Source organism: Blennius ocellaris (assembly GCF_963422515.1).
Source record: "Blennius ocellaris genome assembly, chromosome: 3".
In the NCBI taxonomy this organism is placed as follows: domain Eukaryota; kingdom Metazoa; phylum Chordata; class Actinopteri; order Blenniiformes; family Blenniidae; genus Blennius; species Blennius ocellaris.
This window is the reverse complement of record NC_137652.1, coordinates 17,807,214-17,834,019: the sequence shown is the minus strand read 5'-3', so window position 1 is coordinate 17,834,019 and position 26,806 is coordinate 17,807,214. Positions and strand designations below refer to the sequence as shown.

Here is a 26,806-nt window from a genome sequence, read left to right as displayed (position 1 = left end):
TGTTGCGCATTCAGCATATTTCAGAAAAATTTACTATTTTTCACTCATGAATATATTTTGCCCCAAAAATGCACACTGCTTAATCGGTGAAGCTTTACAGAAATGCAGAACTGCCATAGTAAATAAATATGTTTCTCAGTAGCTCAGAAATATTTACTGCGCATGCGTGTGTTTATCCACAAACATGCATTTCAGGTTATGGTGTCTTTGTCCTGCACACACTTTCAAGCTTAATTAAAAAAAACAACAACACCAACAGTCACATCTTTTCTTTTTTTTCTCGAATTGACTGAAAAAATAACACTGGTAACCTCAGGCAGCCTTTTACAATGAATAATTCACTTTCCATCCACTTCACGTAAACCGGTTCGTGCGCTGTCAATCACCGCGGTGCTGCGCTGTGATTGGCTGCTCCCTCAGCCAGGGGGCGGGCACGCGCCGTCCCAGGTTCTCGGAGGAAGCATACCAGAGCGCAACCAGTCACTCCTTTGTGTGTGTGTGTGTGTGTGAGAGAGAGAGAGAGAGAGAGAGAGAGAGAGAGAGAGAGAGAGAGAGAGAGAGAGAGAGAGAGAGAGAGAGAGAGAGAGAGAGAGAGAGAGAGAGAGAGAGAGAGAGAGAGAGAGAGAGAGAGAGAGAGAGAGAGAGAGAGAGAGAGAGAGAGAGAGAGAGAGAGAGAGAGAGAGAGAGAGAGAGAGAGAGAGAGAGAGAGAGACTGTAGGCTCCGTGCCGCACCCATTCTGCTGCTCGCGCAGGTAACCTGCACCGAAACGGAGAGAGAAGTCCCGGTGCGCGCACCTGCGCTTTTGTTTTTCTTTTCGTCACCCCCGGTCTTTCAAGACGCGCAAATAAAAAAAAAACCTAAACTGAACCTGGATTGAAGAACTTCAGACTATACGCTTTTGGTTTTTAAATATCTATTGAGATTTATTGGGTTTTTTTTTTGCTTGCATTTCCTTCATTTTGTTACCGGAGGGCGTTGTGTATGTGTGCGCGCGCCAGGAGCTCTCAGGTGCGGGCGCACGTTGTGTTTGGACTCGAGCAAAACGGATCTGGATATACTTGACTGTCGAGTTCACACGCGCACGTTAAAGGTGAGTCCAGCCATTCATTATTAAAAAGTTGTTGGTTTTTTTTAATCAGTGATTAAAAAGAAAAAAAAAAAGCATCATTGTGTGAGCAGGCTGGACGGGTTTTTTTTTCTCCCCCTGACGCGTTATTGTTCCTCGTGCCGGGGGTCCTGGAGGCATCTGCGCTCTGTCAAAGTGTCAAGGAAGCAGCCTGGAGTTCATTACATGCCTCAAACATCCTGACCATGCCCTTTTTCAGTCATCAGCCCGGATCTGAATGTCCAAACTGCCCCTAACAAAAAAAGCAGTAACCCCCCCTCTTCTGGTTTATCTCAGGATGCCTCCAGTCAGGACGCATAAATTATACAATAAACCCTTTACCCCGCGTGTTAAGCACAGTGACGGTTTTTTTTCTCCTTGTTCGGGGTAATGCTATCAGATCAGGGCAATAAAATCTGCCACCGTGAAGGTTAAAGTGTCCAGCTCGTGTTGACACACAGTCCCACAGTGTTGACTCTGGGGTTTGTGGCTGTGTGCTGTGCTGAGGCTCAATAATACTGAAGCAGTGACTCGAGTTGTATATCTGTGTTAATCATTCGGACCACATGTGTGGAGTTCTGTGACACCACACAGGCAACTTGAGCCGAGAAGAAAAGACGTACAGTTCCTGCATTGCGGAAGCAGATTTTGTGCTGAATACACAAGTTGATCTGAAGAAGATCCGTCACAACCACGAAGGAAATGAAGCATGCAGAACCGAAACGAGACATGTCAGTACCGCCACATCAAAATCTTTATATATTATGACCAACTTCTAATGTTTTTCTTTATCTTTTATTGATTTTCTGATGGACGAGCCTCACTTTAGACAGAGCACCAGCTGGCATAATGAATGACTCTAAAAGATATATATACAAATAGTGCATAATATATATTGCAAAGATATCATAAAAGACTGACAAACTGCAACTTCAAACTTACAGAATTTGTAATATAACTAAATTTACTCATTTGACAGTCCCAATTATTTCATACCTCATGTTAAAGGGGTAAACATGGACCAGTTAGAGTTGGCGGGATTTAAAGGAAAGAGAAAGGCGGTTGTTATTAGAAAGAACAAATCACCAAGCACAAGGAGGCTAACATTTAATCATGTCTCTTTATCTCTAATTATATAAATACTCCATATAATTCTCACATGTTCACATGGTGGCTTTGTGCACATCAGAATTAATCGATTGCAGAATAGAGCCTCAGTGCTGGTGTTTTATATTATATTTATAGTAGTTTTGGAGCGTCTTCAGCAGGGTAGAGGTGTTTTCTGCTGTCCTCATTTTGTGATGGATCAGCCTGATCAGCGTCCTTTATGTATAATTTACACATTCACCACCTGCTGAAGGACCTTCAAAGCTTATTTGACCTCGTATTACTTGTTACTTGAAATCTGCTCTTAAAAGTCACTGTAGGGGAAAGTTTTGCAATTGTACTACATGAAATAGACTAGGTGGTCTTTGATGACAAATTGTGACTGTTATTGCAACATCAACTTGTGCAATATGCAGATTGAAAAAAACAAAATTCCTGATGATGTTTCACTGTACTGTACATTTATGCTTTGCAAATTCAATCGGACTGAATTTTAACTGTGGAAGAAAGATGCAAATGATCACATTCAATTAGCAAAAATTGTGCTATTACCTCATTTTAAAAATATCAAAAACCACTGAACTACTCTGCTGGAATTAAGTGCTTTTATTGTGATTGGTCAATAATTCACAGGTTAGGTGTGAACAGCAGATCCGTCCTGTTATTCTCTTCACGATGTTTACAGCACGTTCATGATATCGAAAAGTCGGTTGGAATAAATTCATTTTCATAAATATAAAATCTTCATTTTCTAACCTGTGACGTCGGTAAAAATCTCATCTCGAACGACCAGATGTATAAAGTGCCTTAAAAGATCAAAGTCCTCATATTTCAATTGAAGAAACGGGACATTGTTTGGATAAATGGAAAAGTGAGGGCTGGCTTTTTCCATGGAGGCACAAAACAGAGGAAATCACCATGAAAGGAAATAGATGGACAGTAAATTATTGAAGATGGTTGAAAATGAAGCTACATCTCTTTCACCTGCTTGATCCGGGTTTGTAAGATAAACTGCCAGAGTCAAAAATAGGAACTATTTAGTTTTTCATTGATGCAGCCTGTGATCTTTCCGAAAACTGACAACTACAGACCAATAAAAGACATTTAAACTGAGATTATGGGACTTAATCTGTGCCACAGTTACATGTCTCTATTTAAATGAAGCAGATTAATTTATTTGAAATGTTTCATACAGTACCAACAGAGAACAGCAGTGTAGTGTGTGTTGTACATTCCTCAAAGTATTTTGTTTTACTGAAATATTATACAGGAAGTGTGTCGCTTGAGGTATTTTGCAATCGTGACAAGAAAAGAAAAGTTGACGACTTCTGCTAGCTGGCTCTCGTTGGCTTCACATTGTGGTGGCAGAGACAAATGCTCTGCGTGTGTCAGCATGATTGAATGGCTTAAAGCAGTCATTATGCAGATGTGTGCCGGTCAGTCCAGACATTTACATGACCGCGTAAAGTCGTTTAGCACTCGGTGTGAAAGGATGTCTGTGGAGATGAGCAGAAATCCATCTTTTGACTGGAATAAGATGTCGTAAAGCTAAACGTCTCCCATGTTGACCACTGGATTGATCTGTGTGTGTGTGTGTGTGTGTGTGTGTGTGTGTGTGTGTGTGTGTGTGTGTGTGTGTGTGTGTGTGTGTGTGTGTGTGTGTGTGTGTGTGTGTGTGTGTGTGTGTGCGTGCGTGCGTGCGTGCGTGCGTGCGTGCGTGCGTGCGTGCGTGCGTGCGTGCGTGCGTGCGTGCTGATTGAAGTCACTGTGCTTGGGGCTCTTCTCTCACAGAGAGGAGGGAGATGGTTGCTGGGTGTGGTTCCTCTTGTAATGACCGGTTTGTATTCAAACTGGTGTTTACTGATTCAGCGCGGGCCATTCACTTGCAAACACACACTCACGTGATGCATGCAGACACACAGGCATGCGATGCTTCAGAACCGCAGGGGCCGTGGAAAAGCTTCAGGCTGATGTGTAAACACAAAGTTTTAAAGAGGAATCATATGCGAGTGGATGTGGACAGATGGCACGGGACTCTTTAATCCGGATGCAAGTTGTACTGAATGGGGTTGGGCAATGTCCCTTATGATATTCACAATGACAGCCAGGTGTGTGGGAATCAGGATGATGGGAATGAATGTTTTACACTTCTCAGAAAGTAGTTTGACCATAAAACCCATACAGGGGTAACCCTCACGTGTCCCCAAACTGACTACTTTATGGTATTCGGGATCATTTTCAGACGTGGCAATGCATGCAAAAAGGTCAACAAAACATGAAACGTACATCCACTACAACTACTTTTAATAAAATATCGTTTAACTAATGCATTCAGAGGTAGAAGTAATCTAATCCAGACGGTTTGATTCAATAATCTTTATTCACAGCTTTTCTTTGCGTTAAACGAGTCACTTCTGTTCTCATTCATCGTTGAATAGCCTGTTAGATTTCTGTCCTTGGGTAGCGTGGATGGCATCCTGTGATCCTCACCGTGAGCTTCTCGATACCTAAAGGCAAGTGCAAGAAACTCGTCTCATTCATCCCCTCAGTTCTGTGTATGTAACGAGACTGTCAACAAACACTCGCTCAGTTATTAACTCATGACTGGTTGTTGTGAGAAAACAAATAGAGTTTGATTGTGCGAAGAGAAGGGGTGCCATAAATCACTACATTTTTTTTAAAATTAATTTCTCAATGGACGGATTACTTCGGTCATTATATGTGTATGAACTTGTGAAAACTGTCGAGCGTTATTTACGAAAGTGGCGAAAACGTCAACCAGCCGTCCACAAACGAAAAATATTCCATTTATTATCAGAGAGGAGTGTGTGTGTCTGTGTGTGTGTGTGAGTGTGTGTGTGTGTCTGTTTGGATTGAGATTGAGTTACATAGCTGGATTGTGTAATTGTGAGGTGTGTCTGCTGTAGGGAGCTGCTTCGCTCTTTCCATTGTTGACCGAGTTGAACTCGGAGCTGCGATGGGTTTTTTTCACCGGAAAGTGGAGAATGTGTTGTTGTTGTCTCCGACTGAACCCCGTTGGGCCGTGCAAGTAAACAGGGGATCGAAGCTTGCTGCAGTCGGTCCCGTTTTCAATGCACGCGTCGAAATCCAGGGTGCTTTGAGTTTGTTTTGTTTTTGTTGCCCTGAGCTGTGGTTGGTTTGAATTACAGCGTCACAGCCGTACAGCCTCATTCAGTCCTGTCGGGACTTGCCAGGCAAGATGCAAGTTGCTGACACAGTGGTTGAGATGATCGTGGAAGTTACTGTTGTTGCTGCCAGAGTTGAAGTTTTCTTTCATACTGAGGTTGAGGTTTTGTCCAACACAAACAGCTAAAAGAGTTTTCTTTTGTTCAGCTATTATATTGTAAGGACTTTCCCTTCGGACAGGGTGTGTGTTCAGTCCACAGGCACACGACGAACTGGAGTCCAGTGTTCTCAGTAGCTTTTCTTCCACGGCGGTCTCGAAAAGCCCTTTAAGCCGAAGCATAAATCGCTTCACTGATGCAGGAATTGGTTTTAATCATCAGGGTTTTATCAGTGACAAATTGCACTGCACTCTGGTGCAAAAATATTCCTCAAGATGTCTTTCGATCCCAAAGATAACAGATTAATGCAAGATTTATTTCCGTGTGTTGAATTGTGTTGAGGTAAGAAACTGAACCTGAAGTTCCCGCTGGTGGTCGTGCACCTTCAGTAGGCGACTTGTCATGTTACTGCCCTGTTTGGGGGAAAAAAAACTCTCAACATTTCTATTTTGAACTTCAAACTACAATAAAATTACCCCAAATTCTTTTTCCAAAACAAAAAAAAAAAAATGATGGCATGAAGGCCTTCTTATTCATGCGCCGCTTACAAACATTTGGGGATGTTTTGCTTTCGGGTAAAATTTCAGAATGAAATTTGGATCCCAATTAAATTACAATTGGTATACGACCAGTCCTTCCTCTTGCTGATCACCAAGATGACAACTGACACTTCGTCAAAGCTCTCTCTTTGTGGCTTAGATCAGGATGTTCTCGGATGGAAGTCTCCATTGAGCTTTCAGTGTAAAAGAGTGTCATCAGCAGGTTGAACAGAGATACAGAGATACTGGAAGAGTCACAGAAAAGACCTAGATGTGGACATGCTTTGTGAGCGTTTATGCTGGATGAGGACACAGATGGCCTCAGTACTGTTCTCTGGTGAAAGTCCATCCACATTGGGCAGAAATGACGGCCGCCAGTGACGTTGGAGACGTCAAGGAGAGCTTCGGTGGTGGAGGTGTTACAGTGCGGACAGGTGTGTCTAGTCAAAACACAACTCTACGCTTTGTGAATGGCTCCGTGACGAGCCCATACGACCTGAATAACATCGTTACTCCAGTCATTGTTCCCCTGCATGAACAACGGGCCTCATTTCAGCTTCGCGGACGACGACACTCCAGCTCATGGAGGTGGAGGTGGCATCATTACAGAACGGCTGCAGGAGACTGGAGAGACCTGCACTTTCTGCAGACCTGAATCCTATAGAAAACCTCTGGGATCCGCTGAGTTGAACTATAGAACCTCGTGACCCTGTAGCCCAGGACCTCAATGACCTGAAGGATTTTTGTCCCAGAGTCAATCAGAGGAGAGTTTTACACCACTTGGAATCGACACCTTCGTTGAATCAACAGCAGCGGATCAAGATTTCAGCAGCGCTCAGAGCAGTTGTCGTTTCAGCCACATTAAATAAATGAACTCCAACATGAAGCACAGAAATGTCACTTCTTTCCTCCAGAGAAAAGCGCCTCTCCTCTGACTGGCTGTGAAATCACTCAATCTCATTTAAGCACGGCCTTTTTCTCCCTTGACTGAACGCACAGGTATTGTTTTGAGAAGATATCTCAGCGGAGAGCCACAATGTGTGATTTGTAGTTGAAGAAAACAGAATCGGTGACTCATGGGCAAGAACTTCACATTGGTGCACCTAATTTAATGCGACAAATGTAGAAAGAAAGTGTCAGTTTTTTTTAATCGCAGACTTGTAAAATAGGAGTTGTGCACCTGTAATTACGAGTTTGTGAACGTGTAAGTGTTTTATATTTCTGGAGAGAGAAAGAATATTCTACTTGGGCATAACTATATATTCCACTGTTCCAAGCGCTCAAACCTTTTTCACCAATGTTGCCTCCATATAATTGAGGCTCAAGCTCGCATGACAAGTTATTGGGGCATTGACATTGTTTGTTGTGGTATAACCGCCACCGTTTGCTTTTGTTTCTGTGAATTGACACGAGTTAATCACTATCGCATGCGTCTACTTAAATGACCTACTTTCATGGTATATTATCACTGGAGCAGGATTTTTAATGTTCCCAGAAATTTCACCTGAAAGCTAAATATCTCTTACTTTTTTTTTTTTTTGGAGTAGTTTATCTTTTTTTTTTCTTCTGTATTGACATGTTGATGTGCGCATTGAAAATCAAGGCATCATAAAGCTGTAATGAAGCTCTCTGAGAGCTCAGCGAATCGGACCACTCGGCACTGCAACCCTCCAACTCTCAACTCAAAATCTCCTTTAAAAACGCCATTAAGCCTCTGTGGTGCAAACACAGGATGTGAAGGTCAGTGGTGACACTTCCAGCCGCCGAGACACAAAACACAGCTTGTGTGTCTGTCTGAGGGTGGACCTCGAGGAAAAATTCTTCCAAATCCGGCTCGGATTCTTTTAATTCAGAAATAAGTGGCAGAGATTTTCTGTGGCCACAGTCACAGACGAGATCGGCTGCCGCCGTTATCTGATTCGAAGTGACGGCAGCAACAATGCAACTTTGCCTGTTGTGTCGGGTTTTCGTGTGCTGCTGCTTTTCCACTCATCTTTCTGTTGTGTTGGTGGTAAGAAATTAACATTGTTGTATTCATAAGTTTAGTTCTCTGACTAATAAAATCAAAATGCCAGTCAGATTTATTTTGTTTGCCACCACCAACGTACGCGTAAGCATTTATGAAAGCGAAACGCCACGAGTCACAACGAAGTCATCGATTCTAATAAATTATGTTTCCTTCGACATAACTGTTTGTGTAAATGTGTGGTATGAGTGAGTTTATATACACTATTGACGGATTGACTTATTTTCTTAGTGTGTGTGCGTGTGTGTGCGTGTCAAACTAATCTGCTGTTTTCCTCTGCCGTGTCTCCAGCGCTCAGCTATGCAGTGAAAGACCTCGATCTGGAGTCTCGCAGGCTTTACCTGTCCAGCAGATGGCATGCTGATCTCCAACTCATCGAAGAGGGCGAGAGTGAACTCCGTCCCGGTCCTTCCCGCCTGCTCTCCGTCCTCTCCCGCTCTTCTCTGATCCCTCCAGCAGCACGGCTCTCAGCATGGATACGGCAACCGAGGACAAGGAGGGATGCTACTACAACCAGACTGTCAAGTTCTTCTACGAGGAGAGCGGCAAGAACATCAGCAACGTCTGGCGCCCGCGGGACTACGTGATCGTCACCATGGGCATGGCGGTGTGCTTCGTGGTCATCTTCTCCAACCTCTTGGTTATAGCTGCCATTTTAAAGAACCGACGCTTTCACTTTCCCATCTACTACCTGTTGGGAAATCTGGCTTTGGCAGATCTCTTCTCAGGTACACATCATGTGCTTCTTGTGCTGTTATTGTTATTATTATTATTATTATTATTATTATTACCACCGTTTACTCATCGCAAATCAAAGTCTGATTGAGCTGCATTGGAATCATCATTCTGAACCATGTTGGTTTTCCATAGAAGAAAATCAAACTGTGGACACGATGACTGCAGACTGAGCTTTCTGTGGCGTGATGACCAGGACGCGCGCTCATCATAGAAATTAGCAGGTGAAAAAGTTAAAGATAGAAGTTATTATTGAACCACATCAGGTTTTTTTTTCTTCCATTTATGCAGTTTAGGGAAAAAACCAATTTAAACCAATTATTTGCTTTCATATTTTATAGCCATTAAACTGTGGCAAAAAAAACCTTAGTGAGAGCAATTAATAATGAAAATGAAAAGCTATTTCATTTAAATACATTGATTTATTTTTATTTAACTCTTTAGTTGTTGGCTCAACAACTGCACATTTGTTTTTGGCATTTTCCTTTATATAAAAAAAACAACAAAAAATGTATATACCATACACATGAAGACAGATGCTGTCGTTTGCAAGTCAGGCCACTAGTTTGTTGCATGCACGTTGGCAACAGCCCCTTTCAGACTGTTTTTTTCACTGTATAGGCCCACTCAGTATCTGATATATGTAAAAACTGTCTCCATTTCAGCAGATGAGGACGTTGTATACGTAAGCTTTGTTGCAGAAGTGGTTTTCAAACTCGAAGAACCTCGGAACCGCTCGGAGATCCTTCACTGTTAATGTTGACGGTCCATCTGTACGCGCACAAACCAAATATTAACTGGAACTGTAGTGGACTGCATGTTTCAGGAACGTTGTGTTTTCCCTGAATTTTCAGTTGAAAAAAAGTGTTTTAATAGTTCCTAAAGTCTCAAGTACAACTCATAAGCATTAAGTGTAAATATGACACCTAATTTTTTTTTTTTTACTTAAACTGATGAGGAAAATCCATTGAGGAGGGGGAAAAAAAAATCTACACAAGAGGTTTACTTCAGTTAAATGAATAGTTAATGGCTGCTCAATAGCGCTATGCAGGTTGTAGTAGAGAGAAAGTGCTAAGTGGGTTTATTATATCACTCTGAAGGTCAGGCTTTTAGAGGCACGAGGTCGAGAGATAATGGCGTCTGAGCCGATACTCGGTAACCCATCAGAACCTTGAATGGGATGTTTTTCCTCCTTTTTTTTTTCTTTTTTTTTTGCAACAGTCCCACTAATGTATCATTGAGGTTGGTTTGACGATTACTATTGCAACAACACACTGGAAACGTTGCGTGAACATGGCCATAGTGTCACAGTGGTATAAGAGCAACATCCCACTTAAAGTGGTGATGTCGTGAATATCAGCACGGATATGATCATTTCTCAGCTGTGTTAATATTAAGCAGAAGTGCCTCGGCCTTTCAAATTCTTAGATAAGTAAACGAAGTTGTCAGGAGCGCTACAGGCTGATTTCAGGTAGATGCGGCATTCCGGGGGGAAATAAGTGAAGCGGTGAGCTTCAACATTGAACCGCGTCAAGTGTCATTGTTTAACGTCAGCCTGTTGAACCGGGGCCAAGAGACTGAGTGTCGTCACAGTTTGTTTACATTGCACACAAAGAAAACCTGTATTTTGATTTGACTCCAGGCTGACGCGAAGCACGTGTTGTTATCAAAAGCAGACCGGGTCCCTTAATGCAATGCAATTCAACTTTATATATATAGCGCCGAATACACCAGAGTCATTTCAGGACACTTTTACAGAGAAAACCGAACAAATCCACATGAACCAGCAGAAGTGACTGGAAAGGAAAAAGTCCAGTTTATATTGGAAGAACCTGAAATACAAATGGTTTTAGATCCCTTAAATACTCACTTCAACATCGTCTGTAATCCAGCATCATGATTTGAATGAAAGATATCCAAGTAAATTTTTGTTGCACGTATTAATATCACACTTTATTGCTTGTGTTCATATTGAATTTTTCTGTTTCTGGAATAATTCATCCTCGTTTCATATTTCATTCAGATTGTGGATATTAATGTTGGCTGGGCCGCTGAAGTTTTTATTATTTTTAAATGAACCGTACCAATTTGGGATTGGCGGCATTAGAAGTGTGTGAATTGTAATAAATTGTTTCAGACCAAAGTTTAAAAAATAAATGCTATTAAAATTAACAAAACAGAAATGTTTAAAAATTAGTAGGTCGAAGTTGAACTTCTACATTCTTTAGAACTTTTTCACCTTTCTTCTATTAACTCGAATCGTTTGTACAGATTCTTACAAATATTTACAGGTAACATGCAACTACTGTCCTGCTAACTCATTTCATAAAGCAACCCCACACTGGCTGTGTTCATCAGTTTGAACACGTTTGGTTTTTTTTAATTGTCTCAAACGAGCTTGGGTATGTTATTCAGAAGTGGACACAAAGTTGATTTTGCTTAACGTCAGACCATTCTTTGATCATATGGACTCATCAATATAAGCCAGAAGCAATCCAAAAGAAGATTGGCTTTTAAAAAAAGTATGTCTTAGTTGTGTCTTAATAGCCAGTTCTGTCTAAATCAGGGGTGTGTTCAACATAAGGCCCGTGGGCCAGAACCGGCCACAAGAGGCTCCAATCTGGCCTGCAAAAAACAAAAAAAAACAATTGGAAAACAAAATTGTAAAAAGTTCAAAGAAAACACATTTCTCAAGAGTAGCAGACGCAGCACTGAGATCCGAGCTGAGATACCTTTGATGTGCCAATGAAAGTCGAGCTTCCTCATTACGATCAACATTTTCATCACGTGTACTCTGCACCACAAGAAAGACAAATAAGTTGAGATTGAAAGGTTATTAATGGAATTATTTCGCTGGTCTGGTCAATTCAGGACAACCTTGGCCTGTTTGTGGTCCATCAACTAAACTGTGTTTCCGTCTGGTCTTTACGAAGAGGGTCAAACAGGCTGTATCATATCTTCCACTGTGAGTTTACCACCATTTTACAATTAGATATCCCAATTCCACAAAAGGAAAAAAATAACCTGATGTGCTTCAGCCGTTTGTCAAAAGGCCAGAAAAAAAACGCTTTATGTCAACAATGCTACACTTTGGGTTTAATCTTCTGCAGGCGTAAACCGCAAAGATTGAGGAGATTAGAGGCAGCAGTTCGACAACACGGAAAGCTGCGTATTTCCGAGGCGCATCAAAGTGCAACTGCAACATTGCAGTCGTCTTCCGTTTCACTTCTCACACATCTGTTCTGCGCGCGCACTTACTTATAATTGACATGAATCCAAATCTTTATTCACATATTCTAATAGATTTCTGCTCACGTTACGTGATATTTAGTTCAATTCAGATTCACGTCTACCCAGCAGCTGTGTATATTTTAACTCGACTTCACATTGCACGCAAAGACTCGGGGAGAAAACACTTAGTTTAATAAATAACTCCCCTTTGACTCGCTTTTCAAGCTTCCTTTTCTCCCTCCTCCCAGGTGTTTCCTACCTCCACTTGATGTTCCACACGGGTCCCTGGACCATCAAGTTGTCCAAGTACCAGTGGTTTGTGCGTCAGGGGCTGATCGACACCAGCCTGACCGCCTCCGTCCTCAACCTCCTGGCGGTGGCGATGGAGCGCCACCAAACCATCTTCAACAAGCAGCTGCGCAGTAAAATGAGCACGCGGCGCGTTTTCGTCATCATGATCTTCATCTGGCTGTTGGCCATAATCATGGGCCTGGTCCCCACCATGGGCTGGCACTGCCTGTGCGACCTGCCCAACTGCTCCACCATGGCGCCGCTGTACAGCCGCAGCTACCTGGTGTTCTGGGCTATGCTCAACCTGATCACGTTCTCCATCATGGTGGCCGTCTACACCCGTATCTTCGTCTACGTGAGGCACAAGAGCAAGCAGATGTCGCAGCACACCTCCCGGGTGAGATACAAAGAGACGGTGTTCAACCTGATGAAGACCGTCTCCATGATCCTGGGTGAGGAAACGCACGCACACACAGACACAGACACACACACACACACACACACACACACACACACACACACACACACACACACACACACACACACACACACACACACGCGCGCACGCGCACACTTCCCCGACACAACAAGGGCAAAGATACGCTGAACCCAAACAACCTGTCAGCATCAATCAGTGTGCGTTTGTAGCCTGAAGCAACAATGGAGGGACACAACTGGTTCTCAAAGTTTCCTGCTTCTACTCATCTCAACATCACAGTGAATAAAATAGAAACGGACAGTTTGAACAAATGTAATTGGCTTTGGGTCGCATCTTATCCACTTATTTTGAAATACATTTTCTTTCTCCCCCACAATAATTGCGCAGGCTGTTGCGATCTCATTTGACCTGTGACCTTTACCCACTGTAGTCTAATACTAATTTGAAATACTCTTAGTAATTGACAATAATGACTGGTCACAGCCACAAACAAAGTTGCAACAGAGTGTTGGAGCATTAATTTTTTTTTTTAATGGACATGGAAACGGCATCTTGGAAGATTTAGCTTTCATTTAACCTTGATTTCTCAATGTCGCTCCACAAAAATCAAAATCAAAATTTTGAAGTCCCAAGTGGTGACATTTCCGGTTTTTGTTTGGTTACTAACGTGTGAAGCCATGAGATTGTTTGAAAATGTAGTTATTGAAAATAATGTGATAAACTCTCAGTTTGAAATCGTCTGCTTTGGATGTATTATTTGCCATAAAATTCAATATTACTATAATTATCTCTCAAAACTCTAACTTCAAAAGAACCTTTCAATAGTGTTTTTGATCTTGAGACCTCTATCAGCAACCATCTGGACTTTGTTACTCTACCAGAGGCCTGATTATATGTCTGAGTTGTATATCTCGTGAACGCAGTAACCCATTGACACTAATTCATTGCAAATATTTGATCTCCCTCAAGGTGTAAAACCCTTTTTCACCAAAACAGCCATTTTTCATCACTCGCCCATCAGACTGGATTAAATTAAACTTTCAAAACACGATAAAAGAACATTTCATTGCGGTTTGTCGCTGTTACAGCAAAATAGATAACCAAACTCTGGCTTATGCTTCAAAATGAATAAACCACAGGGACATACAGGCTTATTGAAGAACTCAAAACACGGATCGAGCAAAAATAAAATCACCTTGTTTCACATCCAAACATGTGAAAAACAAACAAACTTTGAGTTTGTCCACTAGCTCTTCCTTAAGTCTGACAACTCCACTGGATGTGACACATTCTGTATATTAAGAGGCATTAAACATTATTGTGTTTAACTCCACCGAAGTTGAAGTTAAAATGATCATGTTGCGAGAGCAGGCACAAATGTTTCCGGAGCAGCAGCTGGCAGACCTCCAGATGTCGTTGAAGCGTCACATGTGACCCATTAATGCAGTGTTTATGAAGAAAGAAAAAAAAAAAAAAAGCCTGGGAGGGAGTGTCTCAAAGTTTACCACAGACTCGCAGATGAACTGGTTTGCTCTTGATGGTCAAGGTTCAAACGCTTTTTGAGCTCACTTTGCGTCACCATCACTCAATAATTCATATGGTTGTGATGAGACAGAGTCACACATGTGTGAGGAAGAGTTTGAAGAAAACGGCTTTGAAACGCCAGCTTGTCACATTTGGTCATACGATCACAAACAAGAGGCTGGTGTCAAATTACACTTGTTTGCTCGGGTTGCGATGGATTTTCACCTTCAGAAAATAGTCTCTCGGCAGGGACCTTGGATTTTTCAGGACCTTTACCGATATTAGGAAATTAAAAAAACTCAGCTGATAACACTTTTTAGTGTTGAGGTGATACTTTCATTGGTAACGATGTGCGTCGATGGGTCACATCAAAGATGGCGACATCCAGTCATTGTGGCGGCAGCGATTTTAAAAACATGGACAGGAAAGGAGTTAACACGTCAGTGAAGTGTGAATAACGCAAGTCGGCATGTCATGGGAAATGGGAAACTTATTGCTGGTTTAGTTCACAAACTAGTTGGTGAGGAAAACCGTTCGGTTGGCTATTCACCCGTCCGTGGGTCCTCTCCTGGTTAGTGAAGAATAACTTACCACCGGTGTCAATCGGCCAACTTTTCACCATGTACCGATTATTCTCCGACGGCTATCATCGTCTGCTGATTAAAATTGTCTGTATGATTAATCGGTCTGGGCCTTGACCCTCTGGGACGTCCACTGTGGAATCCCAGCTTTCAGAGGGAGTTTTGAGGGGATTGATAAGTTGACTTCTCAGAAACTCTGCAAGCGCTCCACCGCTTTCAGACCTGCACGAACCAACAAGACACGGCTTTTCAGGCACGACGCTCACGTGGCCCTTCACCGAACGAAACAGCCTCCAGCTTCTTCTGTCTCTCTCTGCTCTCTTAGCCTGCCTGTACTTGCTCATCAGACTTCTTTATTATACTGCGCTCTCTCTCTCTCTCTCTCTCTCTCTCTCTCACTCCCCTCCTTTCTCCGGCCCGTTCCAGTTGTATTCTGCTCGGCCTCCCTCACTCCTCCGCTCCCTCTCTCAGCTTCCCATGTATCTCTTCTTGCATTGTAGACCTTTGATTAAATTCCTTTTGCGTTTTTGGAAAAAAGAAAAAAAAAGTTGAACGTTCTGCCGCTGCGTCGCCCGGCAGCCGAGGTTCAGCCGCCTTTGGCATGCGAGGAGGGTGAGAGGAACCCAGAGCGTGCCCTGACAGGGAGCCACATATCTCAGTCCCTGTGACAGAGAAGAACCCCGCTCCTGCCCGTATAACAGCCACTGATGCACTGATGGTGTGCGGGTGGGGGGGGGGGGGGGGGGGGGTGGTTCTTCATTTGTGGGCACCAGTTTGAGTTTGTGACCTTGGGAGTGAAAAGTTTTGGCTGCTTCTCTTATCTTGAAGCTGCAGCTTGAGGGTCAGGTCTTGGATGTAGATGTGAGACTCGGAGCGTATAGCTGGGACAGAGGTTATGGTTCCGGGGTCTGAGGAATGCATTAACGCTGTGTGTGTGTGTGTGTGTGTGTGTGTGTGTGTGTGTGTGTGTGTGTGTGTGTGTGTGTGTGTGTGTGTGTGTGTGTGTGTGTGTGTGTGTGTGTGTGTGTGTGTGTGTGTGTGTGTGTGTGTGTGTGTGTGTGTGTGTCCCACATTGTTTCACCTTTTCCGTCTGCAGCTTCTACGTGTGCATAGATTAGTGGTGAACGTGTGTACACAGTGAATTCCTGAGCTGCCTAATCGAGTATTATCATACTGAAATTTGATCATACAGACTAAACCCTCTCCACATGCTGACATGTTACATGTGCGCGTGTGTGTGCATTGTCTTTGAAGGAATTTCCCAGTGCATTACCCCATCCCCTCCCCTCAGCTAACCCTCCTGCTTCTTCACATTCTTGACAACTGTGTTCTTTTTCTTTCCTCTGGGTAACTCCTTTACTTTTTAATCTGTAATGTTTTTTGTTGATTTTCCTTGTTATTTTAACTCTTCCACTGACCTTATGTACCCTTGATTTGCCTCTCCTCCCTCCTCCGTCCTCCACCCACCCACCCGGCCTTCCTTGGTGCGCCCTCTGCAGGCCTGTTTGTGCTCTGCTGGACTCCTGGCCTGGTGGTGCTGCTGCTGGACGGCGTGGGCTGCGAGCGGTGCCAGGTGCTGCGTTTCGAGAAGTACTTCCTGGTGCTGGCCGAGTGCAACTCCTTCGTGAACCCCATCATCTACTGCTTCAGGGACACGGACATGAGGAGGACCTTCAAGGAAATCCTGTGCTGCCTGTGCAAAGGGACCAAAAACCACAGCGGCATGTCGGAGGTTCACTTTACCAGCCTGGATCATGAGGTACTGTCCGAGAGCACCAGGGTTGACGACAACAATCACAATCAAAACAACCACTCACTCTGAGGACCTCCCCGAAAGTCTCACACTGAGTGCAACAAACACCGTGACCGTAACAGCTGTCACTCGTATAGTTTGACAAATCTTGTGGTTTTAGCGTCGCTACTTTACGTTTCCATTTGTATCATCATCAAAGTGTTTGATTGCATGTTTAGGCACCTCTGTCCACTCCAGATGGTGGTTTGCTCAAAAGAAAAACGTTGGATTGATGAAGCTGATGTCAAATTACACACGTTCGGTGCTGCATTTCACAAAGCTTTGCACTTTGGTAACAACCAGTTATGTAATGGTCATTATGGTCACTTTTGGACATTCCAAACAAAATGAAGCCAATAATGTAACAACATGTCTGTCAGTATCGTATCTGAGCCATTATCCTAATCTCCACTGATTTGAAATTCAAATTCAAAATTTTTCTGAAACGTCTCAACCCGTTGGAAAAACATGAGGTAACAAAGTTTTATTGCTATCATCAAGAATAAGGTTAGATTAGTGTTGAATTGTATCCAAACCAACTGTTCCGCTGCCGTCTCGCTGACAACAGGAAATTAATCGTGTCTTATACAAAGAATTGGCAACCGGCTCAATGATTGGTTAAGAGTGCATGATTTCGACCAATGAGAATGCCCGTTTCATTTCACTCTCAGACATATTACACGTGGCTTGTTCGAGTTGAGATTGTAAGCAATATTTTTCGCAGAAGCAGGAAGTTTTTAACACGAGACCAAGAGCCGTCGGTGTCGATATTGACAAAGACAGTTGTAGCCTCGGATTGGCTCCAACAGAAAAAGACTGCTGACGTCAGCGAGACACTTGGACAGTTTGTCAACAAAAACAAGTTGATTCTCATTAAATATATACGATTTATTCCACGTTTTCTTAGCATGTTGTTTTTGTGCAAAATGTAGCTACAATGTGTAGAATTTTCTTAAAAACCTTCAGCTTCAGAGCCACAAAACTTTTAGCTGAAATAATGTTTTAAATAAAACTGCATTTGGGTGGAAATAAGCCATTTTTTGCAGGTTTTGTTCAGTTCGCCTGTCAAAAATACTTCTAGTTGATGAGATAATAGTGAATACTCATTCATTGACGATTCATACTATGCAACACTGAATTATGGTTGTAAATAATCTTTTAATGTTACATTATTGGCTTTATTCCTCTCGAAATAACCACTATTATTACATTACTAAGAAAAGAAAAGCCTCTACATGAATGTTGCAGGACATGTAAAAATAATTGTTTTGCTTTCTAGTTTGACTAATCAACTTGGTAGCAAATATTTCATCTGTGCTGCCCGGCACTAGTACTAATAGCCACTCATTTCTCCACCAGTGTGTATTTAATGCATATACAACATTTTTTAAATTTTTAAACGTAGTGAAGCTTTTAAGAGTGGCAATATAGATCCCCGACATAAGGTTGCATCCTCTTCTATCTAGAAATCTTTGAAAAACAAACATAGCCTGAAACTTGAAGCTATTGTCATGATGCAACATCACTGTGTTGCGTAACGCGGTTATTGCAGCAGGAACACATGCGGAACTCTTTACCACCTGTCAAGTATTTGAAAAGACTTACAAGCTTCCCACTGCACAGGAAACAAACGTCTCTTGAAATACCTGATTAATTCAGTTAATTCACTGAGTTGCCTCATTTCACGGTGTGTAAGAGGACTTTTTGTTGTTGCCATAATTCTGTGTTTTTAGGGCTGTTTCACCTGCGTTGATCAATAACTTCAAGCCCAGAGAGAGATTAGTTAAACTTCTGTAAACATCTGCCAGTGGTGTTGATTGAAGAATTTTGGGAGATGATAGAAACAATTCTCCATTCTTGGGTAGAACTCGTAAGTGACATTTTTCAGAAACTGCAAACATTTTTAACCTCAAGAAAAAGTGCAAAGCGACTTTATCCGTTTCTCCTCCTTTCTTTGGACACTTGGATTTTGCTTGATGATACTTCTTGAAAGAAATCAGTGGCCATTTACATTCCTGACCTGAGAAGGTCAACCATGACAGTCGCTGAGATAACGTGCAGTATATATAAATATATATACACGCACGCGCGCACACACACACACACACACACACACACACACACACACACTGTACACTACATCAGCTCAATTACACAGATTGGAAAAAGGTTTCATTGTCTGTGTTGAAGTGTTTGTCTGATCCCTGCACCTGGAAAAAGCCCATTTCTGAACTTAAATCTATCCATACTGTCACTGTCGTGGCTTCCCCCCCCCCACAATTTCACTGGAAGATGCTTCTATTCACAATTAAAACATTTCACTTTTACAAATCTTAATATTTTCTGTCGCTGTGCGAGTCAGAACAAAGTGCCTGCAGTGTGCCTGATGTTTGCAATTAGTTCATTTTTTTTAGCGGGTAGAGCAATTAATGATGCAGCGAAGAATAAAACATCGTACAATACGTGGTGTATACAAACATGCATGCCATATAACTTGTAAAACTCAGAGAGGGAGAGATAATACAGTGCGCTGAATCATCAGTAGCAGCGACTAAAAAGAATCTTGAAATAAACTAAAATCAGCTATAAAATGCAATATTGTTAAAGTGCTTTTCTAAGTTCCTACCTGCCTGTGGAAAAAAAACAACACATAATACACTACAAATTGTTTGGCACTTGCCAAGATTTAAAATGTTGTTTTGTTTAGACATGGCAGCGCATTTGGCTTGTTTTAAAAGTTATTTACTTATTTCTAGTCCACAATTTTACAGTATAACCTTAAATCTAGATTTCAAAATGTTATTTCAAGATTTCCTATCAAGTAAAAATTTACTTTCTGGACAGATAGTGTCACTTGTTTTAAGAAATGTACTCCTCAAAACTTATCTTATCTTATCTTGGGGCAGTTCTGCTCTTCACTTGGTGTCTAAAAGATCTGGCATTAGTCTCAGTGTTCACGTCGTCATTCAAGCAGCGCTGAAGCACAGTTACTCTCTGCAGAATGAGCCCGCGTGTTTGTCAAAGTCAGACTTTCCGAGAGGCGAGTATCAACGGAGACGCCGCAAAGCGAACACTGAAACACCCGCCTGTCATCGACACGTTGTTTTGGAATTACCCGAATGCTTGAAGTGGCACACGAACTGTTAGTCTCGTCTCACCAACTGCATCATTTCCGCAGCGCGTGTGTGGATCGCCGCCGTGCGCGCGCTCCTCGTGCTGCGTGGCTCTAAGCGGATCCAGATGTGCACTGAAGGCCTGAGCGGGGTCGTGCTTCTTGCCACATTTTCTCTGACTCGGCCGTGTGTGTGTGTGTGTTTATGCGCGTGTGTGTGTGTGCGCATTGGAGTGCTGCTCACAGAAACATTGTGTGTGTGTTTTGTTTTGTTGGTGACATTGAGATCAGAGGGAAGGAAGGAAGTCCGGGCTGGTATTTGTATGTTGATAGAAAAATATGCAATTCAAAGGAGGCTGTGTGATGGCGAAGCGTTGAGCTTGTTTAAAGGGAATTCCGGTACAATAAGCCATTAAAGGGTTATTCCACTATATTCTCTGTTTGGATTTCTAATAACTTGGATTCATGTGATGTAGGCTTACTCTTCATTTCTTTTAGAAATGATATCTAATTTTGGGTTTATTTTGTGTATAAGTGTTTGCAACTAATCTGAATAAATACACATCTGCCAACACGAGTGACTCGACTGGTCGTGTGTGCATTTGTGCTTGCCTGCTTTCTTTGCATGCTGAAATCTGAAAACATTAAACTTTGCGTTTCCTTTGCTTTTTTATTTTGGTTTGGACGTGACTAACCTGGTTCTCTCTCCCCCCCCCCCCCCCTCTCCTTTTCCTCCTCCTTTTCGCTTCACATCATCCCCTCTTTGGTTTGCCGTTTCTTCTCACCCTCCTGATTCTGATTCTTTCACCTCATCTAATCCCTCGCCTCACGCTCCCCTCTGTCTCTCCATCCCTCTCTGTCTCCAGAGGTCTCGCTCTGCCGAGACGGCCAACCAGAAGACCAACAAGACGCTTCTCGACCGCAACGGCTCGCAGGACCTCACCCCCTCCTCGGACAAATGGAACTGACTCCCACTTCAATAAATTAGCTGGAACGTGCGTCCGAAACGGCCTCGCAGCTGCAACTTACCAACCTGTGCGTGTGTGTGTGTGTGTGTGCGTGTGTGTGTGTGTGCATGTGTGTGTGTGCGTGTGCGTGTGCGTGTGCGTGTGTGTGTTCTAATCTCGAGGGGTTTCATCGGAACCTTCGACGAGAAAAGAACCGTCATCAACCTCAAGGAGGAAAGGGCAAAAAAAAAAAAATCCCCCGCCATTTGCACAGCATGTGGCGGACGCCTGAGAGCACATTTCCTGCTGAGACGTAAATGACTGTGGTTTTTCCCCTGAACACGCGGTGGGAGACGAGCAACACCTGGAACTAACCGACGGCGTGAAGAAGACGGGCACAAAACCAAAACTGACGAAACTCCATCAGTCCGTGTGAGGCACATCTCGTTCAGCCCTTTAAAGGTGAACGTGAAATCAACCGCGATTGGCTGAAACTGAACTCTTTTAAAAGAAAGACGAGACAAGTGTCTCACACAGATCTTAATATGTTCAACCTCATTCAAGCATAATCCGAGTCTTGTGTCTTTCCTGTGCGTCGTTTCCCTGTAACTCCGCCCACTCTGATGCAAATGGTGCGACTCAACACGGGAACCAGCCTCCATAAAGACTGGCGATTAGAGCTTTGACCACAGGATTGAATGGCGGACCGTCGGGTGACTGTGTGTGAGGTTGGAGGTGGTCACAACTCGGCTGGACATCGAACATCAAGGTTCATCCTCGAGAAAGAAATCGGCTTCATTGAGAAAACAACACAGTCTGTTGGAAAGATACTGGATTCTCTCCTGGTTGACCAGCAGGCCGATGGTGTAAAATATGTCTGATTGTCTGTTTTAGAGGCTTTTATTGTTTGTTTTGGTTTAATTTTTTTGATTCACCTGTTGTCTTGGGTTGTTTTTTTGAAATGACTGCAATGCAACAATTTAACGGTTTTAACTGATTTATTTGCTTCTTTTTTTTTGAAAACAGGTGGTTGTGTATCTACTGATGCTTATTTAAACAAACTTTAATTGTGCTGATATTCTGTCACAATATTCATTTTCCAGTCGGATGTACTAAGCTTTATTAGGGATATCAAACATCACAGTTGGGTTGCCAGGTTGTGTTATTTACTGAAGTTAAAACACGGCTTTTCAAGGACATATCAAAATTTTTTGAATATAACAGGTTTCATTTTTTGCCACGCTCCACAATCTTGTTTCATACAAATTTGTTATGTCAACTTATCAGATATCATCATATCTGATGATTTGGCTTTAATTGTATTTTTAAATGCTTGACACTCATGTTTATAAACTAAACAAACTTTTACATCCGTTTGTAATGATTTGCTCTCGGAGAAAGATGAGCTGCAGGTGGAGCTCCACGGCAACCTACAAAATAAATAAACCTGTTTTCTGATGCGTAAAATCATGGGTGCCAGATATACAGTCTGTAAGATCCCTGCAGTGCAGCGTCTTTTGAGGAGAGGAGTTTGTGAAAAGTTACAGGCTGAAGACTCCGGAAGTCATACAGATTTCAAAGAGAAAAAAAAAAACCCTTCAGCATAAGCACTGTCGTAAACTACTAAGTTTAAGCGTTCACATTAAAAGTGTAAGCAGAAGGAGAAGAAATGGTGGCAAGTCAGGCTATAGGGGAAGATAAACAGGCCCGTTTATGCGACAACGAACACGAGTGTATCCGCAAAACTGTGTATAGTTTTGGGGGGGCTCCGTTCACCAGTGTGTGGATCCTCTGTATCCGCGAAGTTTTTAATCCGACTCCCAAGGTGGAGACTCTCCCCTGATGGCATCCGATGCGTCATCAGTCCATACGGATGTCGGTGGCTCTCCACGTGAAACGTCGTCGTGTAAACGGGGCCTTAATGGAAGAGACACGTTGTCGTGGTCAGTAGAATGTTATTTTCCGTCCTAATTGACATCGACCATGGCTGACGGTGGGTGATCCAGAAACTAAAATGAGTTGGGACAGCCGGATCTAACGTTTCAAAATGCCGCTTTTTAAAAATCGAACTTTTGATTGTGTGTTTCATTCCTGGTCAGCGGTGGTCTTTACTTCCTCATTCGATTTCATGAAGTGCTGCAATTAGGATCCTACATTTGTAATCAAAACAAACCAAAAATATTTGCATTTGAAAGAGTTTTTGTGCCACTGGCAACAGATTCCTCGTTTCACTCCTTTATTCCGTCTTTTTATCTCTTCTTTTTGCTCATCGCTGCAGTGCCACAATCATCCTACAAACGTTTCCAACATGAACTTCTCAGTACCGCCAAAGGTCAAATTAAATTTATCTTGGACATTAAAAGGAAGCACAATCACTCACTCCCTGCAAATCCTTGGACAGTTCCACGGCCATAAAATCTAAACGAATTAAAACGCCATGGTGATAAATGTATGTTATTGGTTAAATGCAATTTAATAAGGACAATTCATGACCATGTCGCCAGAGTGGGTGACGTTGAGTCTTATTTGAAACTGCTGGCTAAAAGTAAACTTAAGTTAAAGTATTATCCTGGCAACCCAAACGTTGTTGTCATTTATGACCTGCTGTTGATACTAAACGTAGGAATAAAAAGTGTTTATCAACATTATTAATGTTTGTAGAGGTGCTTCGGTGGATCTTAATGTCGAGCTTTAAAACATCTCCACTTGTTCAGTCACGTCTCGGATTGAGTTCATGTTTTAAATGTCTAAAAAGGAATGTATGAGTCATACCTGTGTTAGATTGGTTTCCACATGCCACAAATGGACGTCGTCGTAAATATTGTGAATATCCACGTGAACACACTGGTGTGTAGTTTATTGCCTCTTTGTGGCTTTATGTGTGTCACTGTGAGTTTGATGGGGTTTGCCTCTTATAAACGGCCTCTGTACTGGACTATTACAAAACATAAAGCTATTTTTATTATCATATAGTAGATGTAATGTGGGTGCAGCTAAAAAAAATATTAATACAATGAAAAGAAGTTGAATTTTATCCAAACGGTTACGTTTTTGTGATATTTAAAGTAAAATAATTGAAGCATTTTACTGTGAGAATTCTAGCTTTTCAGTAATAAGAATCAGAAATATTGGAATATTTCAGAAGAGTGTGTGTTTTTTCCTAACTAGAAGCCGTAATTATCACTATTTGGGAAATATTGGATGAAGTTGGGTGAATTATTTTCATTAGATGAATGAATACGTTGCAGAAATGTCTGAAAAGAACAACGAAAGCTCCCATCTTATGTTCACTTTTTGAGATGTACCTATATATTTAATGCAGTTGAGCAGGTTTTCTACTCAAAAAAAACCAAAACACAAAACAGCTGTCATTTTCAGAAAGAAGTCTCCAGAAATGTTTATTTTTGCACAAATGTTAATATTGTCGCTATGTTGAGCACAACAGAGAACACCATGCCGCTCATACATGTAATTCTCAAGGGAAACTGACGTGAAAATGTTAACAGGAAAAGGAACATTTTTGTTTCTTTTCCTTTCAGTAGCTCATTAAAACATGTGAGTCTCCTCTCGACTGGTGCTTCTCTCCTCCTTCGATCCTCCACCTGAGTTTGACCTTCAACCCCAATGGATTGAGCTCATTGTGTCAGTTTCTTTTGTTCAGTAGGTGGGAGTAACATCTGCTGAAGCCCCTTTCAGACGTATCATCGCCTCCCTTCTCTCTGGCCCGTCAGTATCTGCAATTCCTCCTCCGTCCACGCCTCCCTCCGGAAAGCAGCCTCCTCAGCTGCCTCAACACTCTCAACAGAGGCCTCGCCTTCCTCCCTGGGTTTCTTGAGAAGGAGCCCCCCATGGTCCGCTGAAAATCAAATCAACGAACGCTCACTTTCACACTTTCACTGTAACATGATAAAAACTAAAATCCCCAAATGGTCAAATAAAATTTAAATAATTACGGAGCTTAATGGAAGACTTTAGTACAGTGTTTGAGTTCAGTCTCCTTATCATTGAAAATATTCTTTTTCTCAGCTTGACTTGTATGAATATGTAAACAGGCGTAGCAGGTGTGAACTGGATCGGTAGCAAATGTTTGTTAAAGAAATTTGTTTAATCAGTTATCTCCAGTTAAAAAAACTATGTACAATAAGGAAGTTTGTGTATGTATGTATGTATGTATGTATGTATGTATATATGTATATATGTGTGTGTGTATATATGTATATATGTGTGTGTGTGTGTGTATATATATATATATATATACACACACACGCACACACGTCTCTATTGTTCCCTGTTGTTCCTTGTGACCTATAAAGTAAAACTACCTCAGCCAATTGTTCTCAGAAACACGGTCCACATATGAAGGTACATACACAGCAGCAGAGGTGGTGAGCAGGAGTTTCCAAGGTTTTCTTTCTCCTCCGGGTGTTAAAGGTCTGTCGCACTGAGCTTTTTCCCGATCAAGTGATATCCGTGTTTATTTGTTCTCTGCACCGTGCAGTGGCAACCGAACCAAGGGGGAATAATTAGAACCAAACGAGTTCAGTCGCATTCTGCGTGAGTGACGCTGCAGAGACGCCGAACATGTCGCTCCTGAAATGTTCCTTCAAACTCCGACCTGAAAGTAGTTGCTCGGGTCAGGTGGGAACTCTGGGTCACGTACTTGAGTATTTTGTTGCTTGACAAAGCTACTCCTGTACAGTATAGGGGCAATGAAAGTATAACTCCACCACTCTCACTGGTCTTATTGAAACTGTGTGTGAGAGGTTCTACTTTGACAAAAGCCTGTTCGACCACACTGACTGGCTCACCGTCATTCAGTGTCACCCGTGTATTCAACACTGCTGCTCATCCCACAAATGTACAACCAACAATACTGCAAGACGTTTGAGAGCTATTGATCTTATGGACTCATTTTGTCATCACACCTCAAGCTGAATGAAATATATAAAAGAAGTTGAGAACCGGTGCGAAGGCCAAACAGACACGCTGAAAACTCACTTCACATCGCATCATTGTGCAAAAGAAAATAAAGAGCATAATTCAAAATTCAAGAGTTCCTGCAACTCATGTGAGGAAATTGTGAATTCCTGTATGAATATTTGCCGCCCATGTGAGACAAAGGGTTGCGTTTTACATTATTTTTCTAATGTAGGTGTGTTTTAATGCGCAGAATTAAATCGTAAGAACATTAGATGAGTTCTTAAAGGAGGATTCCTGTGAATCATGAAGCTGCGGCCATGCAGATTTCTCTTGTTTTGCACACACACACACACACACACACACACACACACACACACACACACACACACACACACACACACACACACACACACACACACACACACACACACACACACGATAACATCATGTCTAATAGATTGAGTGATCCTCAAAATCTTCATTGTTTTTTTCTGGTTTCTGTCTTTACTGTAACCTCGTCACATTGTTGATCTGAGATATTTACGAGTCTCATTGTAAAACTACAATAAAACTTTTTTTCGTTGTCCAATTTGTTAATGGATGATCTAATGACGCATGGGGCCTATTTTACATTCGTATTCGTGAGTTCCTCCTCTTTCGATACCCCCCCCCCTCGCAACATCACCCTTCTGACACACTGTGACGGTGCCTTGCCCATGAGCACCACTGTGTGGAGAAAACGTGCACTGAGACTGAGCTCGACTCCTTAAACCACCAGATTACCTATCAACCTTATCTCACAAACTGGTAGTTTGCATTGCGCAGATTTCCCTCTCTTGGGCGGATCCGGTGGTTTTGCGGCTGATTGGAGGGTTTCCCATCCAGGGATGAGAAACACTGACAGACTCTTCAGTGGTCCACATGTGACGTTGAAAAGGGGGGCGTGGAGCAGACGCAGTGGCACAAGCGAGACGTTTTACATTTTATTTATTCATACATCGAGAGCGCGCGTGGTTATTTGGAGTCGTTCTGGTTTCTATAATTTCCTGGAGGCTTGTTATAGTTTGTCACAGACGCCTGTGTCTGCATCACAGGGTCCTCCTCCATCCCTCCTCCTCCATCCTCCCTCCTCCTCATAGTCATCATCATCC

General features: G+C 42.4%; 1 protein-coding gene across 1 annotated transcript; it reads left to right on the top strand.

Moving 5' to 3' along the window:
* Positions 1–678: 678 nt before the first annotated feature.
* Positions 679–22,200, top strand: lpar2b (lysophosphatidic acid receptor 2b). Its single transcript, XM_080520328.1, has 5 exons — positions 679–1,091; positions 8,375–8,811; positions 12,298–12,792; positions 16,384–16,643; positions 20,655–22,200. Exons 2-5 carry the CDS (start codon positions 8,556–8,558, stop codon positions 20,754–20,756), a joined length of 1,113 nt encoding a protein of 370 aa, XP_080376454.1. The 5' UTR covers positions 679–1,091; positions 8,375–8,555; the 3' UTR covers positions 20,757–22,200.
* Positions 22,201–26,806: the final 4,606 nt, after the last annotated feature.